The 19,659-nt window shown below is 42.6% G+C and overlaps 1 protein-coding gene and 1 long non-coding RNA gene across 5 annotated transcripts in view; one reads left to right on the top strand and one right to left on the bottom strand.

Moving 5' to 3' along the window:
* Positions 1-19,659, bottom strand: part of myh14 (myosin, heavy chain 14, non-muscle) — a 30,177-nt gene that overhangs the window by 8,910 nt on the left and 1,608 nt on the right. For 2 of the 4 annotated variants that reach the window (XM_065957677.1, XM_065957678.1), the window contains exons 2-31: positions 17,093-17,276; positions 15,193-15,399; positions 13,738-13,894; positions 12,153-12,180; positions 11,141-11,255; positions 10,121-10,168; positions 8,665-8,757; positions 8,467-8,530; positions 8,071-8,169; positions 7,778-7,921; positions 7,462-7,676; positions 7,229-7,381; positions 6,748-6,921; positions 6,283-6,456; positions 6,068-6,182; positions 5,645-5,713; positions 4,507-4,712; positions 4,273-4,394; positions 4,001-4,070; positions 3,740-3,900; positions 2,764-2,872; positions 2,359-2,490; positions 2,029-2,235; positions 1,759-1,896; positions 1,483-1,606; positions 1,154-1,325; positions 838-1,050; positions 597-741; positions 316-522; positions 52-156 (exon numbers count right to left, since the gene is read on the bottom strand). In XM_065957677.1, coding sequence (XP_065813749.1) covers positions 52-156; positions 316-522; positions 597-741; positions 838-1,050; positions 1,154-1,325; positions 1,483-1,606; positions 1,759-1,896; positions 2,029-2,235; positions 2,359-2,490; positions 2,764-2,872; positions 3,740-3,900; positions 4,001-4,070; positions 4,273-4,394; positions 4,507-4,712; positions 5,645-5,713; positions 6,068-6,182; positions 6,283-6,456; positions 6,748-6,921; positions 7,229-7,381; positions 7,462-7,676; positions 7,778-7,921; positions 8,071-8,169; positions 8,467-8,530; positions 8,665-8,757; positions 10,121-10,168; positions 11,141-11,255; positions 12,153-12,180; positions 13,738-13,894; positions 15,193-15,399; positions 17,093-17,263 — 4,137 coding nt within the window. In that variant the 5' untranslated portion in view covers positions 17,264-17,276. Of the gene's footprint in view, positions 1-51; positions 157-315; positions 523-596; positions 742-837; positions 1,051-1,153; positions 1,326-1,482; positions 1,607-1,758; positions 1,897-2,028; positions 2,236-2,358; positions 2,491-2,763; positions 2,873-3,739; positions 3,901-4,000; positions 4,071-4,272; positions 4,395-4,506; positions 4,713-5,644; positions 5,714-6,067; positions 6,183-6,282; positions 6,457-6,747; positions 6,922-7,228; positions 7,382-7,461; positions 7,677-7,777; positions 7,922-8,070; positions 8,170-8,466; positions 8,531-8,664; positions 8,758-9,818; positions 9,831-10,120; positions 10,169-11,140; positions 11,256-12,152; positions 12,181-13,737; positions 13,895-15,192; positions 15,400-17,092; positions 17,277-19,659 lie in introns of all 4 variants that reach the window. The other 2 variants (XM_065957679.1, XM_065957680.1) reach the window with 2 other exon arrangements.
* LOC136179776 (uncharacterized) lies at positions 15,437-19,583 on the top strand. The gene is made up of 3 exons (XR_010666743.1): positions 15,437-16,400; positions 18,865-18,918; positions 19,077-19,583. It is a non-coding gene; the product is annotated as an uncharacterized lncRNA (long non-coding RNA).

The raw sequence follows: 19,659 nt of genomic DNA, 5'->3' as shown, positions 1-19,659 counted from the left end.
ATTTTCTTAACTGTAGATCTTAAAGTGTGCTTGGGTGTTGCATTTTGTTACCTTTGCGTCGTTCAGCTGGCTCTCCAGGCTGCTGACCTCTTTAGAGAGGCGAAGTGATTTGGTGTCATAGGAGGACAAACTGCTGGAGATGGATTCAATCTCACACTGGAAATGACAAAGTTAACCAGTTAAATGATTAACTTAACCAGAACCAGTTTGGTGATATTTTGAAGGAACAAAGACACAAACTTTTTGAAGTAGATAAATTAACATCAAAACATAAAAATCAAGGTCTAGGATCTGTGCGTTTGTGTCCATCTGCACCTGTAGCTTGTGCACCCGCTCCTCTTTCTCCTCCTTCTCTCTGTCGGCCTGAGTCAATCGGGCGCTGAGCTCCTGCAGCTGACTCTCAGCCCTCTTGCGGCCTCTCTCGCTCTCTGTGCGACCCCCTTGGAGGCTCTTGAGCTCGGAGGTCAAATTCTGCCTCTCTTCCTCCAGCAATACCTTGGCCTTCTCCAACGACTGACGTGCCTGAAAGACAACATGGATGAGTGACTGTGCCTTTTAACACGATGAAAGTGTTTATGACTGTGCGTTCCTCTTACCCTCTTGCTGTTGTCTAGCTGTTCCTGCAGGCCGTCTATGGCAGCGCTGTGTTTGACTCTGAGTTCTGATAGCTGGGCCTCGTGGTGACGAGTTTCATCTTCAACACGCCGCTGGAGATCATTTAACTCAGACTCACGGCGAGACCTATGTGGAAAGATGAGGAAGGAGGTTAAAGGGTTGTTAAAAATATTCTATAATCAATTTCCAGAACTGTTGATTTTTTGCTTTAGCGACGCTAACCTCAGCTCCTGCTGGGCAGCCGTGGTGTCCAGAGTGTCCTCCAGCTCAGTCCTCAAAGCCTCCAGCTCCTCCCCGAGGTCCCGCCTCTGTTTCTCTGCCCTTTCCCTCATCCCTCGTTCATTCTCCACCTCCTCCTTCAGCTCAGACACCTGGGACATGGCCTCCCTCAGTGACCTCTGAGCTTCTGCACGTCGCGCTCCCTCTTCCTCCAACCTGACAAAAACATGGAAAGAGTAAAAGCAAAGGGGTGAGAATTCCATTACGAGCTTTTAGATGTGTTTCAATGTCTGTTTCTATTTTGCCTTGTGTCCCTCACCGGCCCTGCAGGCTGGTGATCTCTTTCTCTTTCTGAGACAGACTGCCCCTTAGCTCAGAGGACATCATGCCCAGATCTGATAGCTGCTCCTGGGCCTCCACAGTTTCGTTCTCCATCCTCCTCCTCATCTTCTCCTGCTCTAGGCGACCCTGTTCCTCACGCTTCAGACGCTCTGCACACAATAAAGGAGGAGTCAGATTACAGATCGATCAGCATTTGAACAGCAAAGATGTTCATATTGATAAATCAATTCTAACAGTTTCCTCTTAATATCAGCACTTCAATCTAAATCATTCATTTCAATGCAATCACAGTGTAATATTAGTTACCTTCAAGGTCAGCGATGACAGCTTCCTGTTTGTTCTTGAGTTTGTTCAGACTTTTTGTTTTCTCCTCTTCCTCAGTGAGCTGATCGGTAACTTCACTCAGACGCTCCTCAAACTGTTTTTTGTCCTGCTCAGAATAAGACGACAACACAGTGTTGAGACTTTTATAAAACATACTGTATGTATACTAAACATGTTTTACACAAAGCAATACGTCCAACTCATATCTACAATACAAAAGTGTAAATAAACATAGTGAAGCTTTCATTTGATGCCCACCTTGCTGAGTCGGTCTCTCTGCTCCACTGTATTCATCAGATCTGTTTCTAGACTCTTTACTTTGGTCTCCAAAGTCACCTTCTCCAGCAGGAGGCGCTGCCGTGCACTTTCCTCCTCCTCTAACTGCTCCTCTAGGTCCTGATGAGGTCAGAAAATATACAATTTTGCAGGTTAAGGTAAAGACACCTTCATTTAACTTAAAGCAAATCTGGAAGAAAAACTGCTGAGTCATTATTAGTGTCTCTCACTGTATTGACTTTATCTCCTGACCTGTATATTCTGCTGCATCTTCTTCTTCTCATTGGTGAGTTGCGCAGTTCTCTCCTCCTCTTCCTCAAGCCGACTCTCCATCTCGCCCATCACCTCCTCCAGCTCCTGTTTCCGAGTTGCTAACCTGGCCCTCATCTCCTCCGCCTCTGCAAACAGTTCTGCCTCCGCCAGCAGCTGGTCAGCCAGCACCGACTTCTCCTCCAGCAGCTACATGACGAAGATAGAGAGGAGGAGGAGGAGGAGGGGGGAGAAGTGAGGCTCTGATTCATAGAAGGGGGAGGGGGGGGGGGGGGGTGAAGGACTTCATGGAGTTTTCTTTGTTTATTTTACCTGAGCGTGTTTCTGGTCCAGTTCAGAAAACTCTTGTTCCACTCGGGTGAGATTGTCTTTGGCCTTCTGGAGCTGACATTCTCTGGCCTGGATCTCCTCATCTTGCCGGGACACTTGCAGCAGTGGCTTCACCTAAATGAAACAGAACAAGGGTCACAAGTTATTGTGTGTGTCTTAACTTCCTGCATCAGTGTGACTTTCCTTTCTTTCACCTTTGAAGGACCTTTTAGAATTTAGCATTTCAGGTTCTAATACCAAAACCTGTTTTCTTCTCTCATTCACCAGCTAGTAATAAGCGTTGATAATATTAGCATATATTTAAACAGTCTGTCAGAGAGAACTTGCATATACTGTATCTATGTATATTTAATATCTGTGTGTTCGGTAGTTGTGTGCGCACTGTACCTTTGTAAACAGACGCCACCACTGCCAGTTCCTGAGTTTGAGGTAAGCAGCACAGTTCCTCTGCATGACCCTCATTGCGCTCAGCTGCTGCTGCTTCTTTAAGAAGGCTCTGAAAGAAAAAACAACATCATAAATCAACTAGTATACATGTACATGTGCAGGAAGTCTGTGCATTCATTCAAAGTGGTTGATTGTCCTTTCAGAAACAGACACATTACGATGTCACACATTAGCTTTTCTTTACACTCCCATCACTTGAAAACACATTTTACTCTTAACTACTACAGAAAATTAAATCTGTAGGCATTTCACAGGATCAATAATAATCATGAACCACTTCATGATTCCTTTTCTAAAGACTTGGCTTCACTCCCTTTTTAACCTACACTTACATCACTGCTCAGTAATGGACAGAACTACTACAGATACTGTTTTCACAAATATTTAGTTAAATCCCAGAAGAACAAACGACAAAGTCGATTTTAAAGACATCACAGACACACATTGTTTGAATATGCATATTTGTTTTCTTTATATTTGTATTTGCATTGTCTTAATTACTTTGAATGACCCTAATGTACAATGAACCTGAAATCCACTGATCAGTGATGTTGTTTACAGTCTTTAATAAGCTGTGTCAAACTTATGTCAATGCTTCTGCGATTCCTGAGTCACTGATAGGTGCTGAGAGAAGATTAATAATTGATGCTCCCTTAAGAGTGAAATACAAAACTGCCCTCTTCAACAAGTGCTTCTTACAGAGAAACCACACCGAGTTAAATGTTTGACTGCTTCGGTTTCATTACGTAAATTAAAGATTTATGGACTGGCACAAGTTGAATCCAATCAATTAATGTACAACACATATCTAAAAGTAACAACAGAGTGCTGTTCAAACATTATAAACATGACAAGAAGTCTAATGGAACATCTCTTTCTCTCTCTGTTCATCTTTAGTCTAAGTTCAAACTCTTACTTGCGTGCGAGGTAGCCTCTGGCTGCACTCTGGAAGCGTATGATGGTGTCTGTGATCTTAAGGTCTCTCTCTTCCTCCAGGTGACCCAGGACTCCAGCTCGGAAGAAGACTTTACTCTGACCCACCCTGAACAAGTTGTGATCCAGTTCCAAAGCTTTGATCTGAATGAGGAAACAGCATCCAGTTAGCAACGTTGTGAAGCCTCTATTTCAATCATAACACAGTCTGTTGTATCTTTACAGACCCAGAAAAGTTACTCACCATGAGTTCTGATGCCTGTTTGCCATCCATGAAGGTGCGAGGGATAGCGTTGGGAGTCAGGATCTCGTATCTGGAAGACATTTTTTTTTATTGTAAGTTTGAGGAAGAGACATGAAGACTGAAGATGTGTGAAGAAGTCTTATTGGCAGATCCCAGAAAAAGAGCTTGATGAACATTTGGTGTGTGTTCAGAGAGAAAGAGGATCATAAGGGGCTGCACAGGTGGCTATGAAAGGTGGGTGAACACACAGAAATATGCACACACACACACACCTCTGCCGAAACTCCTGAAATGGGATGCGGTTAGGGAAGCCTTGTCTGCAGATACGGATCCCCTCCAGAACCCCATTACACCTCAGCTGGTCCAAAACCAGATTGGGGGCAAGCTTACCGGCCTGAGAGAGAGAGAGAGAACAAGAACCAAGAGAATAATTGAGAATGTCATCCTTTTTTTCCAGCTGTCTTGTCTGCTTTGCTCTAAAGTCGTCATGGTTACCGCCTTCTCACCCTCTTCTCGTGGTTGGGGATGATACAGCGCAGGAAGTTGGGGTTTGTGTTCCTCAGTGTGGCCATCAGCTTGGTGAGAGACTCCTTGTAGAGCTGACCAACAGTCCTGAACATTCCCTTCTTCGTCTTCAGACCTGAAGCTCCGAAGTTGACCGGGCCGCTGTTCTCTCCCGTAGAAACCTGGTCCAGACCAATGATCCTGTCCACTGCAGGTAAAAAAAAAAAAGTGGTCACAGTTTCAACAAGCAAGCATCAACTTAGTGGAGTGAAAAAAGACACTTCATGAGGCCTGATTATATTCCCATGAGTGCCACACTAATGCAGCGGTGTTAGGATTTCACACCTGATTGCACATCTGCTATCAAGCTTTGGACATGATGATATTAGATGGTACACAATGGATTTTGAGCTCATTAGAGATGCAATCATAAGGTTTTCACAGCAAATATAAATCACATATTTGCTCTCCCATGTCAGCCTCTATGACACACACTCACGCTTTAGTGAAGCGCAGGTGGATAACAGGTTTTCTAGCTGAACCTTGAACAAGTCTAGACAGGATTAAGTACAGGTTTGTCTGTCTATGATTTGAAAAAAAAAACATGAGACAACGATGCCTTATATGGTTCCTCATTGGACTATTATATTCGGTGTTATGCTCTTTGAAAAATGTCCCAGTCGGGTAAATAATGACATTTATAACACCATAATAGACCAATACTTAGGGGGCTAAATTGAAGATGTGGCACGAAAGGTTACATGTTGCATCTCTAGAGCTGATTCAGGATCACACTTCGACCTGCACATGGTCGTTCTTACTGTGCAGCACATCTCTCGTGTGATCCTGAATTTGGTTTGTGTTGCTAATGAGACTCATACTGATGAATGTCGACAACAACTACGGTGAAAAAGCAGAAAAAAGCACATCAAAAAGCACAGCACAGTCACTACAAGCTGATACTCTAATACTAAAGAATCATTAACTGAGCTAAGAGCACAACGACTTCATCACACTACAGGACAAAAACCAAAAATCACACACAACTCAACAACTAGTGAGACAGAAAAAGAAAGGCGTAAAACAAGCAGAGGAGGTTGGAGAGAGGACTGTGACAACGAGAGGAGGAGAGAAACCTACTGTCGGAGCCATTGGCCTGTATTGTGGCATAGGAGTCAAAGAAGTACACACGAGGAAGAGTTTGAATATCTGATGTGGGGAGAAGTGAGGAAGAAAGATGAAGGGCATGAGAGGAAGAGGAGCACCACATTAGTGTAGAGAGGAGAGAGAAAAGAACAGAGGGAAATTGGAGCAAGAGCAAGGAGGACACAGGAGAGGACAAGATGGAGGACAGCAGATAGAGTAGTCATATTGTAGAGAAAGGGAAGAGAAAGAAATAAAGTTATTACATTTTGCACCAGGTGACTTCATCATTTGTGTTTGACAAGAGAAAGTGTTTCTGTTAGCAATACATTAATCTCATTTTGACATACTGTACATAAAGTCTTAGATTATGGGGAAAATGTACAAGGCAGTGGATGAAAAAGAGTGAATCAGTCTCACCTTCTTTCCAAAGTTCTGACACAAAGTGATCAGACGACTGGTGCAGAAGAGACGCCACGTTGTCGTTCAGAGGATCCATGTTCTTCACCAGCCAATCATTGGCCTTGTAGTCCACCTGAGAGACATTTCAGAGGGCACAGAGTGGACTTTTTTCAGTTTGATTCCTTTAATAAGGAAACATGGCAGGCATGGATGAAGAGGAAATGATGGGATACCTTTCCAGCATAGTGAATGATGGAGAAGTCAGCCTCCCCGCGCGGCTGCTTTGATCGGAAGTATTTTGGATGGTTGCCTTGCTCAGTGGAGACCTTCTCTACAAAAGAGCGGTCTGTAGCCCGGGGGAACCAGCACTCTTCATCCAGCAGGGCCAGAACACCAGGCGGGTGAGTCTAACAGAGACGAGGGGAAAAACAAATTTGACTTTGAGGGAAACTCTGCAATGCAAGATGAATCTGTGTGTGTGCTTGCGTGTTGATTTTTAGTTTTCTTTAATTCACCTTCCCTCCTTCATCTGTCAGTGCAGAGAACTGATCAGGTAGAATCTGCAAGCTGTATTTTGTGACTGTATTTTGTTACAAAAACAAATAGAGAACTCTAAATTTGGAAACTCAGCATCTATGTTTTTGGCAAGGATTAATCCATGCTCCTTATTTCAAAGAAGTGTCTTCGTGTGCACATACTGGTTTCTCGATGAGGTCGATGCACGGCTGTAAGTCCAGGCCAAAGTCGATGAAGTTCCATTCGATGCCCTCTCGCTGATACTCCTCCTGCTCCAGGATGAACATGGTGTGGTTGAAGAGCTGCTGCAGCTTCTCGTTGGTGTAGTTGATACACAGCTGCTCGAATGAGTTTAGCTGCGGAGGAAGGGATTCAGGAAAACAAAGACTCAATAAATCATCAATTCATGTGACATAACTTATGGAGGAAGATGCAGATACTTGTGTGTTACACTGTTTAAAATCCAGATCGCCTACATGCTTATAATGTCTGCAAGAAGGTTTAAACTAAAGCAGTCTTCCTCATCACCATTCATCACTAACATTTGTCACTGTAGCATTTCTGAAAAACTGATGCAGTCAGGAAAAAGTCCACCATAATCCTTACTGTTGAATAAAAACACATTTGCTATTGTATACAGACAAAACATGATCAAGAACAAACCTGGAAGATCTCAAATCCAGCGATATCAAGGATTCCTATAAAGGAGGCTCCCTGTCTCTGTCTGCGGTCCAGAGCTCTGTTGACCCTGTGCACCAGCCATCTGAACAGACGCTCATATGTTGCCTTTGCTAAAGCCTCCACAGCAAAGTCAGCCTGGTGAAGAAGAGCACAGTGTCAGACACAGTCCATAGAGACACGTCTGTTTACCTGCAGGAGTGTACATAAAATGTTACCTGCTCTTTGGTCTGCGCCTTCTGCACATACTCCCGACCCACTTTGATCCTAGGAGTGAGGATGGCCCGGGTGAACTCCAGCACGTTGATGCCCAGCAGGTGGCACAGTTTCTGAGCAGCTGTGTTATCAGGCATGGAGGCCTGGTCCTGGTTCTTCTCTTTCATGAAGGAAATGTTCCCAAACTGGAGCACAGCAGAGATCACCTTCAGCATGGCTGAGGAGAGGCAGAAGAGGCGAAGTGAAAAGTTTTATATTAGTCCAGCAAGCAAATATGCAAAAGGCAAACTACTCTCTCCTCTCTTCCTTTTTTCTTACATAGTGACTCCTCAGGGGTGAAGCCCATGATGGCCATGGAGTCCATGGTCTGAGTGAAGTTCTCCGAGTCGCTCTGACCAGGAACCGCGATGGCGCCTCCACTGAGGAAGCGGTACTGGTCAGCAGTTCCAAGGAGCAGGTCAGCTATGGATGGGGATAAAAAAAAAGGGTGTAACAGTGAGGTTAATCTAAGTACACAACAATTTACCCTAGGGCATAAGTACATTAGACATCTACATTCACTGAAAAAGGACAGAGTGTGCTGTGTTCTGATTGGTCGACCCTTTGCTCACCTTTCGTCTCGTCTGATGTTCCACACAACAGCTGGTAAAAGATGTGGAACGTCCTCTCATCTTTGGCCTGCCGGGTGGCCCGGGACTTTTCAAGGAGATCTGGATTTATATTGTCAAGGACATAACCAGACAAAACGTCTTCCACTAGTGATTTGCCCTTCAGAATATGTAGCATTATATTTAGACTTTAAAAGATTCCATTTTTTTTTCTCCACTTTTATACAAGAAAAAAAACCTTAAAGCAAATTAGCATGACTTGTTTTTATGTCACAACAGACGAATATATGGTTCAAATAAATGGACAATCTTCATGTCCAAGGTTGCAGTAAACTCAGTTAAATTAAGACAGTAGGAGTGCATACAGGTCTCATTCACTGAAGGTATGACAAAGGATACAGGTCTCAATGTTGGCACCGACAATGTACCCCGCAACGTCAAAATTGATGCGGATGAATTTACCCTAAAGAAGAAGAAAAAGGTGATTCATGTTTCAGTTCATTTCTAGATGACTAAATCATCAACTGATTCTACCGGTGATAGAATTTTCAGGTGGTGATTAACATTGTCTGTATGATATATAAGGTCTGCTCTTACAAATCTGGATGAGTTGTCGTTTTTGACTGTCTTCGCGTTGCCGAAGGCCTCCAGTATGGGGTTGGCCTGCAGCAGCTGTCTCTCCAGCTCACCCTGAGAAACACAGAGAGACGTCAGATCAGCTATGCAGCGCTGCAAATGTGAGAAACTTAACAAAAGCACTTCCATAGCGACCTTCTACTAAAATGCACCATTTCATCCTGCTCTCTTTAGACTATCCACTGATCTGTTATGTAAAACAACCAATGCATGACTCATGTTTGAAAAGCATTGACACAAAACAGTGCATTTTAGGGACTGAAAAAGCATCGGCACACCATCCCCAGACCCAGGAACAAATGATTCTCAACGTCAATAAGAGTAATGGGCCCTCATTGGTTAGGCAATCAATAATAATGGCAACACTTAAATTTATTACAATTTAATCTCCCACATTATTAAAAGGCAATCTCTAGACACCAACTATGATGAGTCAGTTGAGAACCACTGTTGTAGAGAAAGAAGGGTGGTGGTGGTGGTGGGGGGGGAGGAGACGTTAACACTTTACACAAGCTACATATAGGCTGATTCTAGCTAGCTGCAATGCAAAAGACTGCAGTTGTCGCATTGCCAGTGCAGCAGCTGATGATGCAGCAGCAGTGATGAGGAGCTACAGTAGCTACAGGAGGGGGGTTTGACTGTAAAGTGCCCAGGAATCATCGCTTGCCAACTCCAAAAGCAGACACACAAACACACAAAGCAAAAGATCAGCATTTCTTATTAAATACAATCAATACCCAGAGAGGCCAAATACATGATTGTGTGTTCACTTGGTGCCACATCCACTCCCTCAGCCAGTCATTCAACATACAGGCGATGACTCTGTAGCTGGCTCTACCTAAAGACCTGTGGCATTTACAATTCAATGGACAGTGAAAAGTCATCCCTGAGCCCACTGAGCAGAATAAAATAGAATGTGCCCGAGGCTGAAGACCCAGAAAGTCAGAATTATTCAGGCTAATGTCACAAAAGAAAAAAGGACAACGAACCGAAGACTGGATTCTCTTTACGTATCAAGAGAATCTCATCAGCTCTGTCAAACATTCTTCGACTAACAAATGACAGTACGCCCCCAGTGAATAAACCCCAAGTCGTCTAAATACTTGAATACTCACATATTGCATACTCTGACGAAGTGTAGGGAAAAAATGAAGTTTTTTGGAGGAAGGAGAATGGGTGAACATATGGATGAGATAAACAAACAAATGGAAAAAAAACACAAATAAGACAACAATAACAACAAACAAAGACATTCAAAGAAGCAAAAATCAAACATAGTGTACAAGGTTATGACGAAACACATCAGTACTGACAGTTAGAGGTCAACGGTTACTCTATTGGTTAGCCTGTATCTCAGTGGAGTTCATTAAGCAGGAAGAAAAGCAAAGGAGAGGGCAGCAGGATAGAGTTAACTCACCCTGTTTCCCAAAGTGCTGCCTCTTGTTAAGGATCTAGAGCCATCCATCTGAACATGCCGGAAAGAGAAGGCGGACAATGCAGAGAGAGGAGAGTGAGGGGGGAAATAGTGCAGGAAGGAAGGATGGTAATGTTTGTAGAAAAAGAGGACAGGAAAAAGGTAAAGCAGCCAAGAGTTAATGGTATCAGAAGGAAAACCCATGATGCTGTTTTTTATGAGACAATTGGTCAGTATAAAGAATAAACTAAGAGGAAAATGATGTGATTAAGGTGCAGTAAGTTGAGAAGAAGTTAGAGACAAGAAATAATGGATTGCACAGAGCAGCACATTTAAAATAACTAAATCACAGATGGCGGGTTTTATTGACTTAAAGGAATAGATCAGCATGTTGGGAAATAGTATCATTGGCTTTTTCCGTGAGTTAAAAGAGGAGATTGATACAAGTCTCTATTCTGTGCGCTAAGTGCAGACCTGAAGGAGGAAGGTGATTGGCTTAACTTGTCATAAAGACTGGAAGCAAGAATAAACAGCTAGATTGGATTCAAACACAGCTTCGAGCACATATCAAGGAAAACATTTACAGCATACAGCATCATGTGAGGAGGAGAATAAGAAGTCTCTGTGTTCGACTGCAAACCAAGAAATTGTTAACAGTTTAAACCTCTAAACAGTGTTTTTTTTTTCATGGTTTTTTTTCTTTGCTCAGATTTCAGTTATCTTAGTCAACGAACTGCTGCATGAGTCTGAACATTAAGGGCAAAAGTCATGGCAACATGTAATAAACAGAGATAACCTGCACTGACCAATACGCAGATAGCTAACAGTAATAGCTAACACAGCATTGTTGTCGATCATTAAGATAATATAACGAAGAGTTCTATAATCATCTTCCTTCTATACATAACAATACTGGATAACAGTTACAGCCTGTTCCTTTAAGGCCTGTTTCTCTGTAGAAGTAGTTTTTTTCCAGATGCTCTTATTTGTATTCTTAACTCTGGTGTCTGTAATGTGACGTACCTGTAAAGCCTCCTTGTTCCTGCCCGGTGTGCCCCCTTTATGGGAGGAGGCGACGTGAGCTAAATACTGGATGACTTTCTTTGTGTTCTCTGTTTTCCCAGCTCCAGACTCGCCTCTGAAATACACACAAACACACAACACACTGATATCAACCACTCTTTTTCTTTCTCTCTTTTTTAACAAACAGTTGACTCTGAACACATGTGGGCTGAATTATGAACGGTATATAAAGAGCATTTTAAAGAGAGAGAACACACAGGGAAAGTGGCCAAACCCACATTCATCACACCAATAAACGCAGGCCCCATGCGGGGCGTTCAGGGCCACAGGTCTAAACAGAAAGCAGGTGTGCAGGATGAAGGCGGTGTCAGTGTTGTTGTTTTTGGAGAAGAAAGACAGAGAATGGGGTAAAAATAGCACCTTTAAAAGATCTAAAAGAAGCAGACGCCTCGTACCAAATACTCTTGATTTTAAATGATTCTCGACAATGACAGGAAGAGTCTGGCAGGAAGATGTGATGACAGAGAGAGTGATGGGCGGCCCTCAGACAAGCAGGTAGGTAGATAAACCAGGAGTGCAAACACTCACTAGGATGCATTCACATAACAGGCTGAACTTCTTTGGTAAGGAGTGATTATCTGACCTGATTCTTTATGTGTGTTTGACAACTGCTTCTGACAAACATCAGTGGAAACATTGATACCAACTCTTTCTATCTTCAGTGTTATCATACAGTGTTGTTCATCTTTAAAAAAAAAAGGGTTCATTAACTCAACAAAAAACAAAAAAATCTGAATGAAATATGAAGTAAAAGGTTATTTGGTTCATTTAATAAATTACAAGCACATGCAAATGTGCCTAAAGGCTCCAAAATACTCAAACAAAGACAGAGAAAGCATGCACACATACTCCAACAGAGGCAGACATTCTCTTTAGGATTAATGAGGATTTCTCCTGAAGGCAAATGACTGTCACACACAGACACACTTGAGTCCTACTGAAGGCTACTCACGTGCAAAGGATCGCCTGATCTTCTCGGTCTGTGGGAGAAAATAATATGTGGACTAATTAGTGACAGAATGCGCATCTCACACCAGATGTATGAAAGACATTGCTACATATCTGTCTATTCGTTTGACTGTTGACAGATGACTGCAGTTTCTCCCTCAAGTAGGCTTTTACTGAGATGGGCAGCCCTGAGCTCAGTTTACTGCCAACAAAAAGTGTATTGGCAATTTTTATTTTGTCACTCAAAGATGACTAGTGGACATTCTCCCTCTGCAGAGAGAGAAAGGTTCTTTAGTTTCAATATGCTTCCTCATAAACAACAATCCTCTTCCCCTTTAGGTTCACATTTTGTAAAAACAGAATCAGGGGTTTAAAAAAGTCCAAAATGAGAGTTGTATTTTTGGGGCATTTAAAAAAAACTGTTGGTGAAGAAGGTATACGACCTTTCTGTGTGAAACACCCACAACATTTTAACCTTTTTAAAGTGTCATTAAGAAAGGCTTTTTTTCTTACAATCTGGCACAGTGTTAAACATGGGGTTGAAACAAGAAAAGCAAAGTCAACATGGAACAGCTACAAGGATCACATTTCTCTTTTAAAAGGCTACACTTGTTGACATATGAATCCTTGAAATAACACACAGAAAGCTGCTTTATGGGAGCGCTCTGTCATTGGCCAGGTGATGTTACTGTACAGTACACCAAGCCTCTCCCTTCAACTAACCAGATACTAAGTGCTCAGGGAGCCTCAATGAGAGCTTACACCTTGATGTTTTGATTGGTCCTACATATTATACTTCTACAGACGGACTCACACCAACCCTTTGTGAGCACGTCAGTTATTTCAAGCGTGCAGAGAAGCAGGTCACCAGCTGAACTGGTCCCAGTCTGCAACACTGGTTTTCAATTGTCGGACATTGTTTGCAACATAACTTGCATTATGGCTTTAAAAAGGTTCCCACACGCTCAGTCTGGAAGAATTCATACTGGTCCTACAGGTTTAAATCACTGTGGAAACACACCTATAACAAACCCTGAGGAGGGTGGAGGGTGGGGGTGGTGGAGGATGGGGGGGGGGTGGGGGGGTGACAAATACACAGCCCGTTCTGTCCTGTTATCTCATGAAGACACCCCAGGCAGACACAGGCATTGCACAATCGGGCCTTAACGGCTTTTTGAAATAATTGCTGGGAATTCTCTCTGACACATCTCGTGAACTCCACATGCGGGAAAGGGCCAATAAAAAACGTCAGTCATGTATTGTGGTCACCAGTATAATATGTGGTTACTATCATCACCACAACAAATACACTACATTGCTGAAACTACTTGTTACAAGGAGTGCCACGCCTAAAACAACCTGTTGCATGAAACACTCTTCCTGCTGAAGTATTTTCACTTTTAAGGCTTTTGACAACAGCCTCACGTCACCGTGTGACACCACACCTTCAAATAGCGTTCGCAGTGTGGCTCGGTGTGAAAAGATCACAGAGCAGATACAGGACAACGTTCCAGCTCAGCTGATAGCAGATGCATGCGGTTGCTACAGCGTCACCGTTTGTCAGAGGGGTCAGAGATAGTGTGGATTACCTTGTAGCATGCTACGATAGGCGGCCTCTGATATGGCGTAGATGTGCGGAGGCATCTCGTGGCGTTTTTTGCCTCTATACATCTCCACGATGGCCTCTGTGTAGATGGGTAGGTTCTTGTACGGATTCACCACCACACAAAACAGCCCTGAATATGTCTAGGGGGAGAGAGAGTCACATTAAACTTACACACATTAGGCAGACCTCATAGTGGAGGTCATTTTCCACAAACAGATGTACTTCTCCATTATTTTGCAATTCTTATTGACAGCGTTATGTTTTTAACAGTCAGAGCTGTTTGCACACGCTCAGTCACTCGAGTCACTTGTGTTTTGTCCTAAATGTATTGATTGACTGTAACTGTCTGACTTCTCCTTTTTGATAACTGCATAACTGCAAGTATATTCTTAATGAACCATGCCTGTAGGTGAGAGCACAGCAGTAAGCCAAGAGTGATATCAAGTACTCTCAGGGCAGCTGTGCTCTTAAAGTGATTAAATATATCGCTCTATTCAGCAACATTCTCCCTCATCAATAAATGTGATGACGGGAACCTTATCTGAACTTTCATTATCATAATCATAAATGAAGTTAATTTAGTCAAACAAACAATTGTGCTTCAGTGTCAAGACTGACTGTATAAAAGAGGGCGTAAGTAAACATTGTTGCACTGACATGATATAACACATAACTCATCAAATTGTCCATACACATGATCACATTAAACCTTTGTTAATCGTCTGTTCTGAAAGAACCTCAACAGACCCCTGACCTTTAAAAACCCTCCCCTTCATCTCCAGATCTGAAGATGTTACAAAATATGTATTGGCTCATTCTGAATTTAGAAATCCAGCCAGTCACCATATCTTCCACAGTGTTCATCCACACAGAGACACAAGTGTTGATGTAATGCATTCCAACAGTAGGGAAAGTCATGAATGATATGTAAGCCACTTTATCTTATCTTGAATGGTAATACGCCTCTCACAACTATTCCAACCATTTATGCCAGCCCCGCTCTGTCCTATTCTTAATCTGCCCTCTCGGTTTCATCCACCCTCATTCATCCCACTATTGACAGCTCAACTACCTTTTATTGTCTGTCATTATTCTACCTTTAGCACAAGTAAAGCCCTTGCATGCTTCCTGGTTACAGCACTTATCTCTGGCTTACGTCATAACGACCCTGTATCTGTTCTGTTCTACTCGTGTGTTTTTTTCTGCAGGAGAAACTGGAGAAGCCTCCCATCAACACCACATGAGCAACTTTGTAAACTGACTCCTCACCTCTCTTACCGACCCGGATCAGTTACACAGTAGACGTTAGATGAGCTAACTACTAACACATGCATACAGTACACAACATTACAAACCAAATTGTTCCTGTGGGCATGTCATTATGAGCACTGGGGGTCACTATAAGCTGAACGTGCTTTCATTGTTTTGTTTCACTCACGTAGATCAGGCCCGAGTAGTATCTCTCTCTCAGGTTGTGAAGCACGGAGGCTTCGTTGAGGCAGGTAAGGTCGGCCATGTCCTCCACTTTACTGAAACGTGGGGGGTTCATCCGCTGCACCTCTTCTCTGGAGAGAGTGATCCGACGCTGGCTGTCTGTGAGCTCCACCTCCACCTCATCGCCGCGCTCTTCTCGAATACTGGCCGACTGGAGGTCAAAGAAGAAGAGAGGGGTTTAGCAAAGAGGGAGATGAAGGAGCAAGATTTGAAACTTTGAGAGGTGATGCACTGTAACATTAAGGCGGGGGGAGGGGGGGGGATATCCTATATGATACAATACACTGAAGCAATTCATCTTATTGAGTTAAGATTCTAGAGTTAATATTTATGATACTAAAATGACAAAACATTTCTTTTTTTTGGATGGAATTCGATTCAAACAAATAGTGAGACAGTGGTTTAAGGCAGTGATCGTCTTCTTTGTAGAAGTTGCATTATTGTAATTACCTGTAATAGTTCAGTAGTGCACAAACATGTGCTTTCAGTGAGACTGGGCTGTTAAAGCTCTGTAACACATGCTTATTGGTGCATGCAACACTAATTATAGCAGAGTTAGTCAATCTGTTTGCTGAACAAGCCATCATAGCTCCACTTAGAGTTCATGGAGTGATGTGAACAAACTTTTAACCTCATCTAACTGGATGAATTCTCTCATTTTGGTACAAAACTTGCTGTTGATTTTTTTTCTTTAATTTACATATTTAATTGTTTAATGTTATTTATTATGGCAATACTCTGTATTTTGTTTTCTTTTAATTTGTAGTGAAGTTGTGATGTATCCCTCATCCTCTAGTGATTCACGTGTCTGCTACTGTTACTCATTACAACTCTGCTCTAGTCTCTTAACTCTCCTGTTAACCATATGGCCTACATTTCACAAGCAGCAAAGTATTGAAAGCATAATTGTGCAACGTTTGGCAGAATCTTTGTCAGTAAGCTTCAGTGAGGCCGGTCACTCTATCAGACAGCAGACAAGAATAGCTGGTGACAGAAAATGGAGGAGAAGAGCTGTCTTCTCGTCACGCTGCTGGTCTTGAGCTTGCGGGACAGGATGTGGTGAACTCAGGGTCTGACCAGGTCACAGGACCCTGCCCGGCTCCATTCTCTCTGATATTTGACAAGCACGACACACAAAATATGTTTGTGTGGGTGAGTATTAGTCACGCATTGAATTACACGCTCCAAATCTAAAACTAGAGTAGAGCAGAGTGTCTTTCTGTGTGTGTTATACAGTATAAATATGGATGTTCGGTGTGTCCAAAAGTGGCATTCTCTAATCATGAGTGTAAAATGAAGTCAGTGTCTCTACAACGGCCTCTTTACCATTAGGAGGCTGAAGGAGAGTATTGTTCTATTCATAGAGCGCTCTATGAAACCAGTCCAGCAGAGAGAGGGAGACTCAGAGAGAGGACATCGAATTCATATGTCACATCTGACAGAGTGCCCCAATGAAAACCTCTGAATCATAGGTTATACAAGAGGATAAGTGGTGCAGAGGAACATTATTAAAAGAGCCTTATGATAAGTCACTGAGTCCTAATTTGTCAGCATAACAAGGTAAATTAAAGAATACAATAAGAGAGAGACAGAAGTATGGGAATTGGGTACTGTCATGGGGATTAAACCTCTCAGACATCATAACACACACGTAAAAAATACACACACACCCTATGCTGCGTTGCCTCACCTGTTTGACACACCTTGAGTTAAAGGCACACGCACACTAAGCTAATCATTTACCAGAGATAATGAGAACTGGAGTGTGAAAACCAAGCTAGGGTTAGATTTCAACTTTGTTTCATATCAGATGTTGGTGCATGTTGGTGACATTTCCTGCTCACCTCGAAGCCATGCTTCTCTGACGGCACCCACACCAGCCTCTTTGCTGCCCAGTCGGCCTGGCTGGCGGCGGAGAACGCAGCGTTGGAGTTCGGGGACCCAGGTCCTGGCCCCGCCCCTGATGTCAGGAAGCGGGTGACATCATTGGCACCGCCCCCCACTGGCTTGGTCATGGTTCTACTGGCACTAAGAGAGGGAAAGACAAGAGGAATTTTTTAAAAAGCCGGATTATGAAGATTCAGGCCCTGTGTGTTGTACGAGGCTTCAAACTAGAGCACTTAGGATGATGTGACGGAGTGTTTGACAGTGACACTGATGTGATTCTGTGTCAAGACACACGCATGTGCATCCACCCCACCACAAAAGGAAGAGCAGTAGCAGCGCGCAAGTAGCATGCAAGCTACTTGCAGCTAAGACTGGGTCAGGGATGGCCTAATTGAAAGAAACAGCAAATGAAGGAGAAGAAAAAGGAGGAGGACTGACGGGGAGATCTGTGGGTGGAGGGAACAGTGAGATTCATCAATCGACTGGGTAAAACTGACATGACAGTGAGAGGGGGGAGGAGGTAGGGGGAGAGGAAATAAGGGTAGGATGGCAGAGAGGAGAGATGGATAACATGGGGGAAACTACAGAGAACTGAAAGGAAATAAAACGTCCTTCGACTACAGGCTGCTGGATTCACTGAGAACTAGTGAAGCCAAAAATGTAAGAACCAGTATCCTGTGAAAGATGAGGTGACAGTGGCTCCAGAGTGGTTACTACTCTATAACATGAAGACGATCTCCAGTCAGAGTGACTGTAGTACTACAGCAGGATGTTTGAGATTTACTGTGACATCTAAGAATTAATGTGCAGGAGTGACTGCGTGCGAAAAGTTCTCTTGCTGAAGGAGAGACACTTAAAACTTTCCTTTGAGGCAAGCAGCACTGACACTGTTTCACATGCACTAGTTTCTGCTCTTGCTATAGGAATACAAGAAATGTAAACATATATGATAGACAAACAACAAAAATGGAAGTCTTAGGTAACAAAGGAACTCTACAAATGTGTTCTTGGGCCAAAATGTGAAGTCTGATGATTGACATAAAAAACAAGCAGTTTTTGACATAGTACGAGACAGTTGCTTTAGATAAGAAAACCTTTAAAACATAGAAGAGGTATTTGACACTGACATCAAGATGACCCAAAAACAAAGTACAATATTTGACATGTTAGAGGGCTACAGTGATTTATAATTATTGCACATTGCTTCCTTACTCTTAGATTCAGCTTTAGCTCTCAGGAGCTTGACTGAGGTTGGAAAAAAATTATACACTTGTACTGTTTGATCAATACTAATGAATATTAAGTATCTCGCTGTTTTTTTCCCCTCTGTAGCCTGTGATAGTGACCAGAATGAGTTTGAATTGTAAGTCAGATGAAAGAAGACATTTTGAGATGTTTCTGGGTCCTCTTAGAACTTCTGATGAGACCTCCCTGTTACAGATTGAAATTAACTCAAGCCAAATAAAACAAAGAATAAATTGAGAAAATAGACCTTTTAATTATTAAAAGGTTATCAACTTCAGCAATACCAATAAAAACCCACATGAGACCATTGGCTTTAATGCAGTTCACATCTGTTTAATAATAATTACTTATAATCATCTCTATATTCAACAGAGATGAGTGATACTAAAATGTGACCTTTTCACTTCTAGAAACAAAAGAACTCAGTCTTAGACTTTCATTATTAATGTAAACCAAAGGACTTATTGGCTTGTGTTTTTTTCAGAGACATGGGATCAAACATGCTTTTGTTTGAGCAACGTCATCTTTGATCAGACAGGTAAGACTATTGCGTTGGCCTGTGTGGTTTGTGTGTGTGTGTGAGTGTGTGTGAGTGTGTGTTAACTATTAGGCGTCTCCATGCCTCAGCAGGTATGTCATCTGGCCTGATTCCTGCTGTCTCAGTTTTTTTTTTTCTACTCTGTCTGTTCATGACAGGACCTGGTCCCCAACCCTGCCTTTACCATACCTGTTACTCCAACATGACTCTGGGTGTGGAGCCAGCACGATGACAAAAGAGCCGCCACCACCCAACCACTCAGTATGGAAACTATGTGATCCCTCAGTGGCATAAACAGCTGTGCATCTCTTATTAATAGGCTGGTGTTGTTCTTTATTTTTCTTATTGTCCAACAGATGAAAAGACCCCGAACCAGCATTGTCTGTTCATCTTTCAATTCCTTCTGGTTTATCTGGCCTTTCTGCTGCACTCAGCCCCGAGCGAAATGTGTTTCTACTGAAGACACAAATCTTTGAAACCTTTTACTTCGGAGTTGTGTTTGATTTGTTGTCTCTTTGATTGACAAATACGCATATTTTTAGCCTACATTACTATATTTTAAGTAAATTGTTCATTTTATGCATATTTTTTGTGAGAACTTTCAGCAAATTAGTGAGTACCAAGTCCATGGTAATAAAGATGCATGACACATCTGTGTGTTTTCAGACATTTCTGAAAGACATTTCTGAACGACAGTGAAGTACTATGTGTGAGGGATAACAAGCATACATCAGACTTTGG

Source organism: Labrus bergylta, chromosome 8 (genome assembly GCF_963930695.1).
Source record: "Labrus bergylta chromosome 8, fLabBer1.1, whole genome shotgun sequence".
In the NCBI taxonomy this organism is placed as follows: Eukaryota; Metazoa; Chordata; class Actinopteri; order Labriformes; family Labridae; genus Labrus; species Labrus bergylta.
The sequence above is the reverse complement of the archived record's forward strand: the minus strand, read 5'-3'. Positions and strand labels throughout refer to the sequence as shown.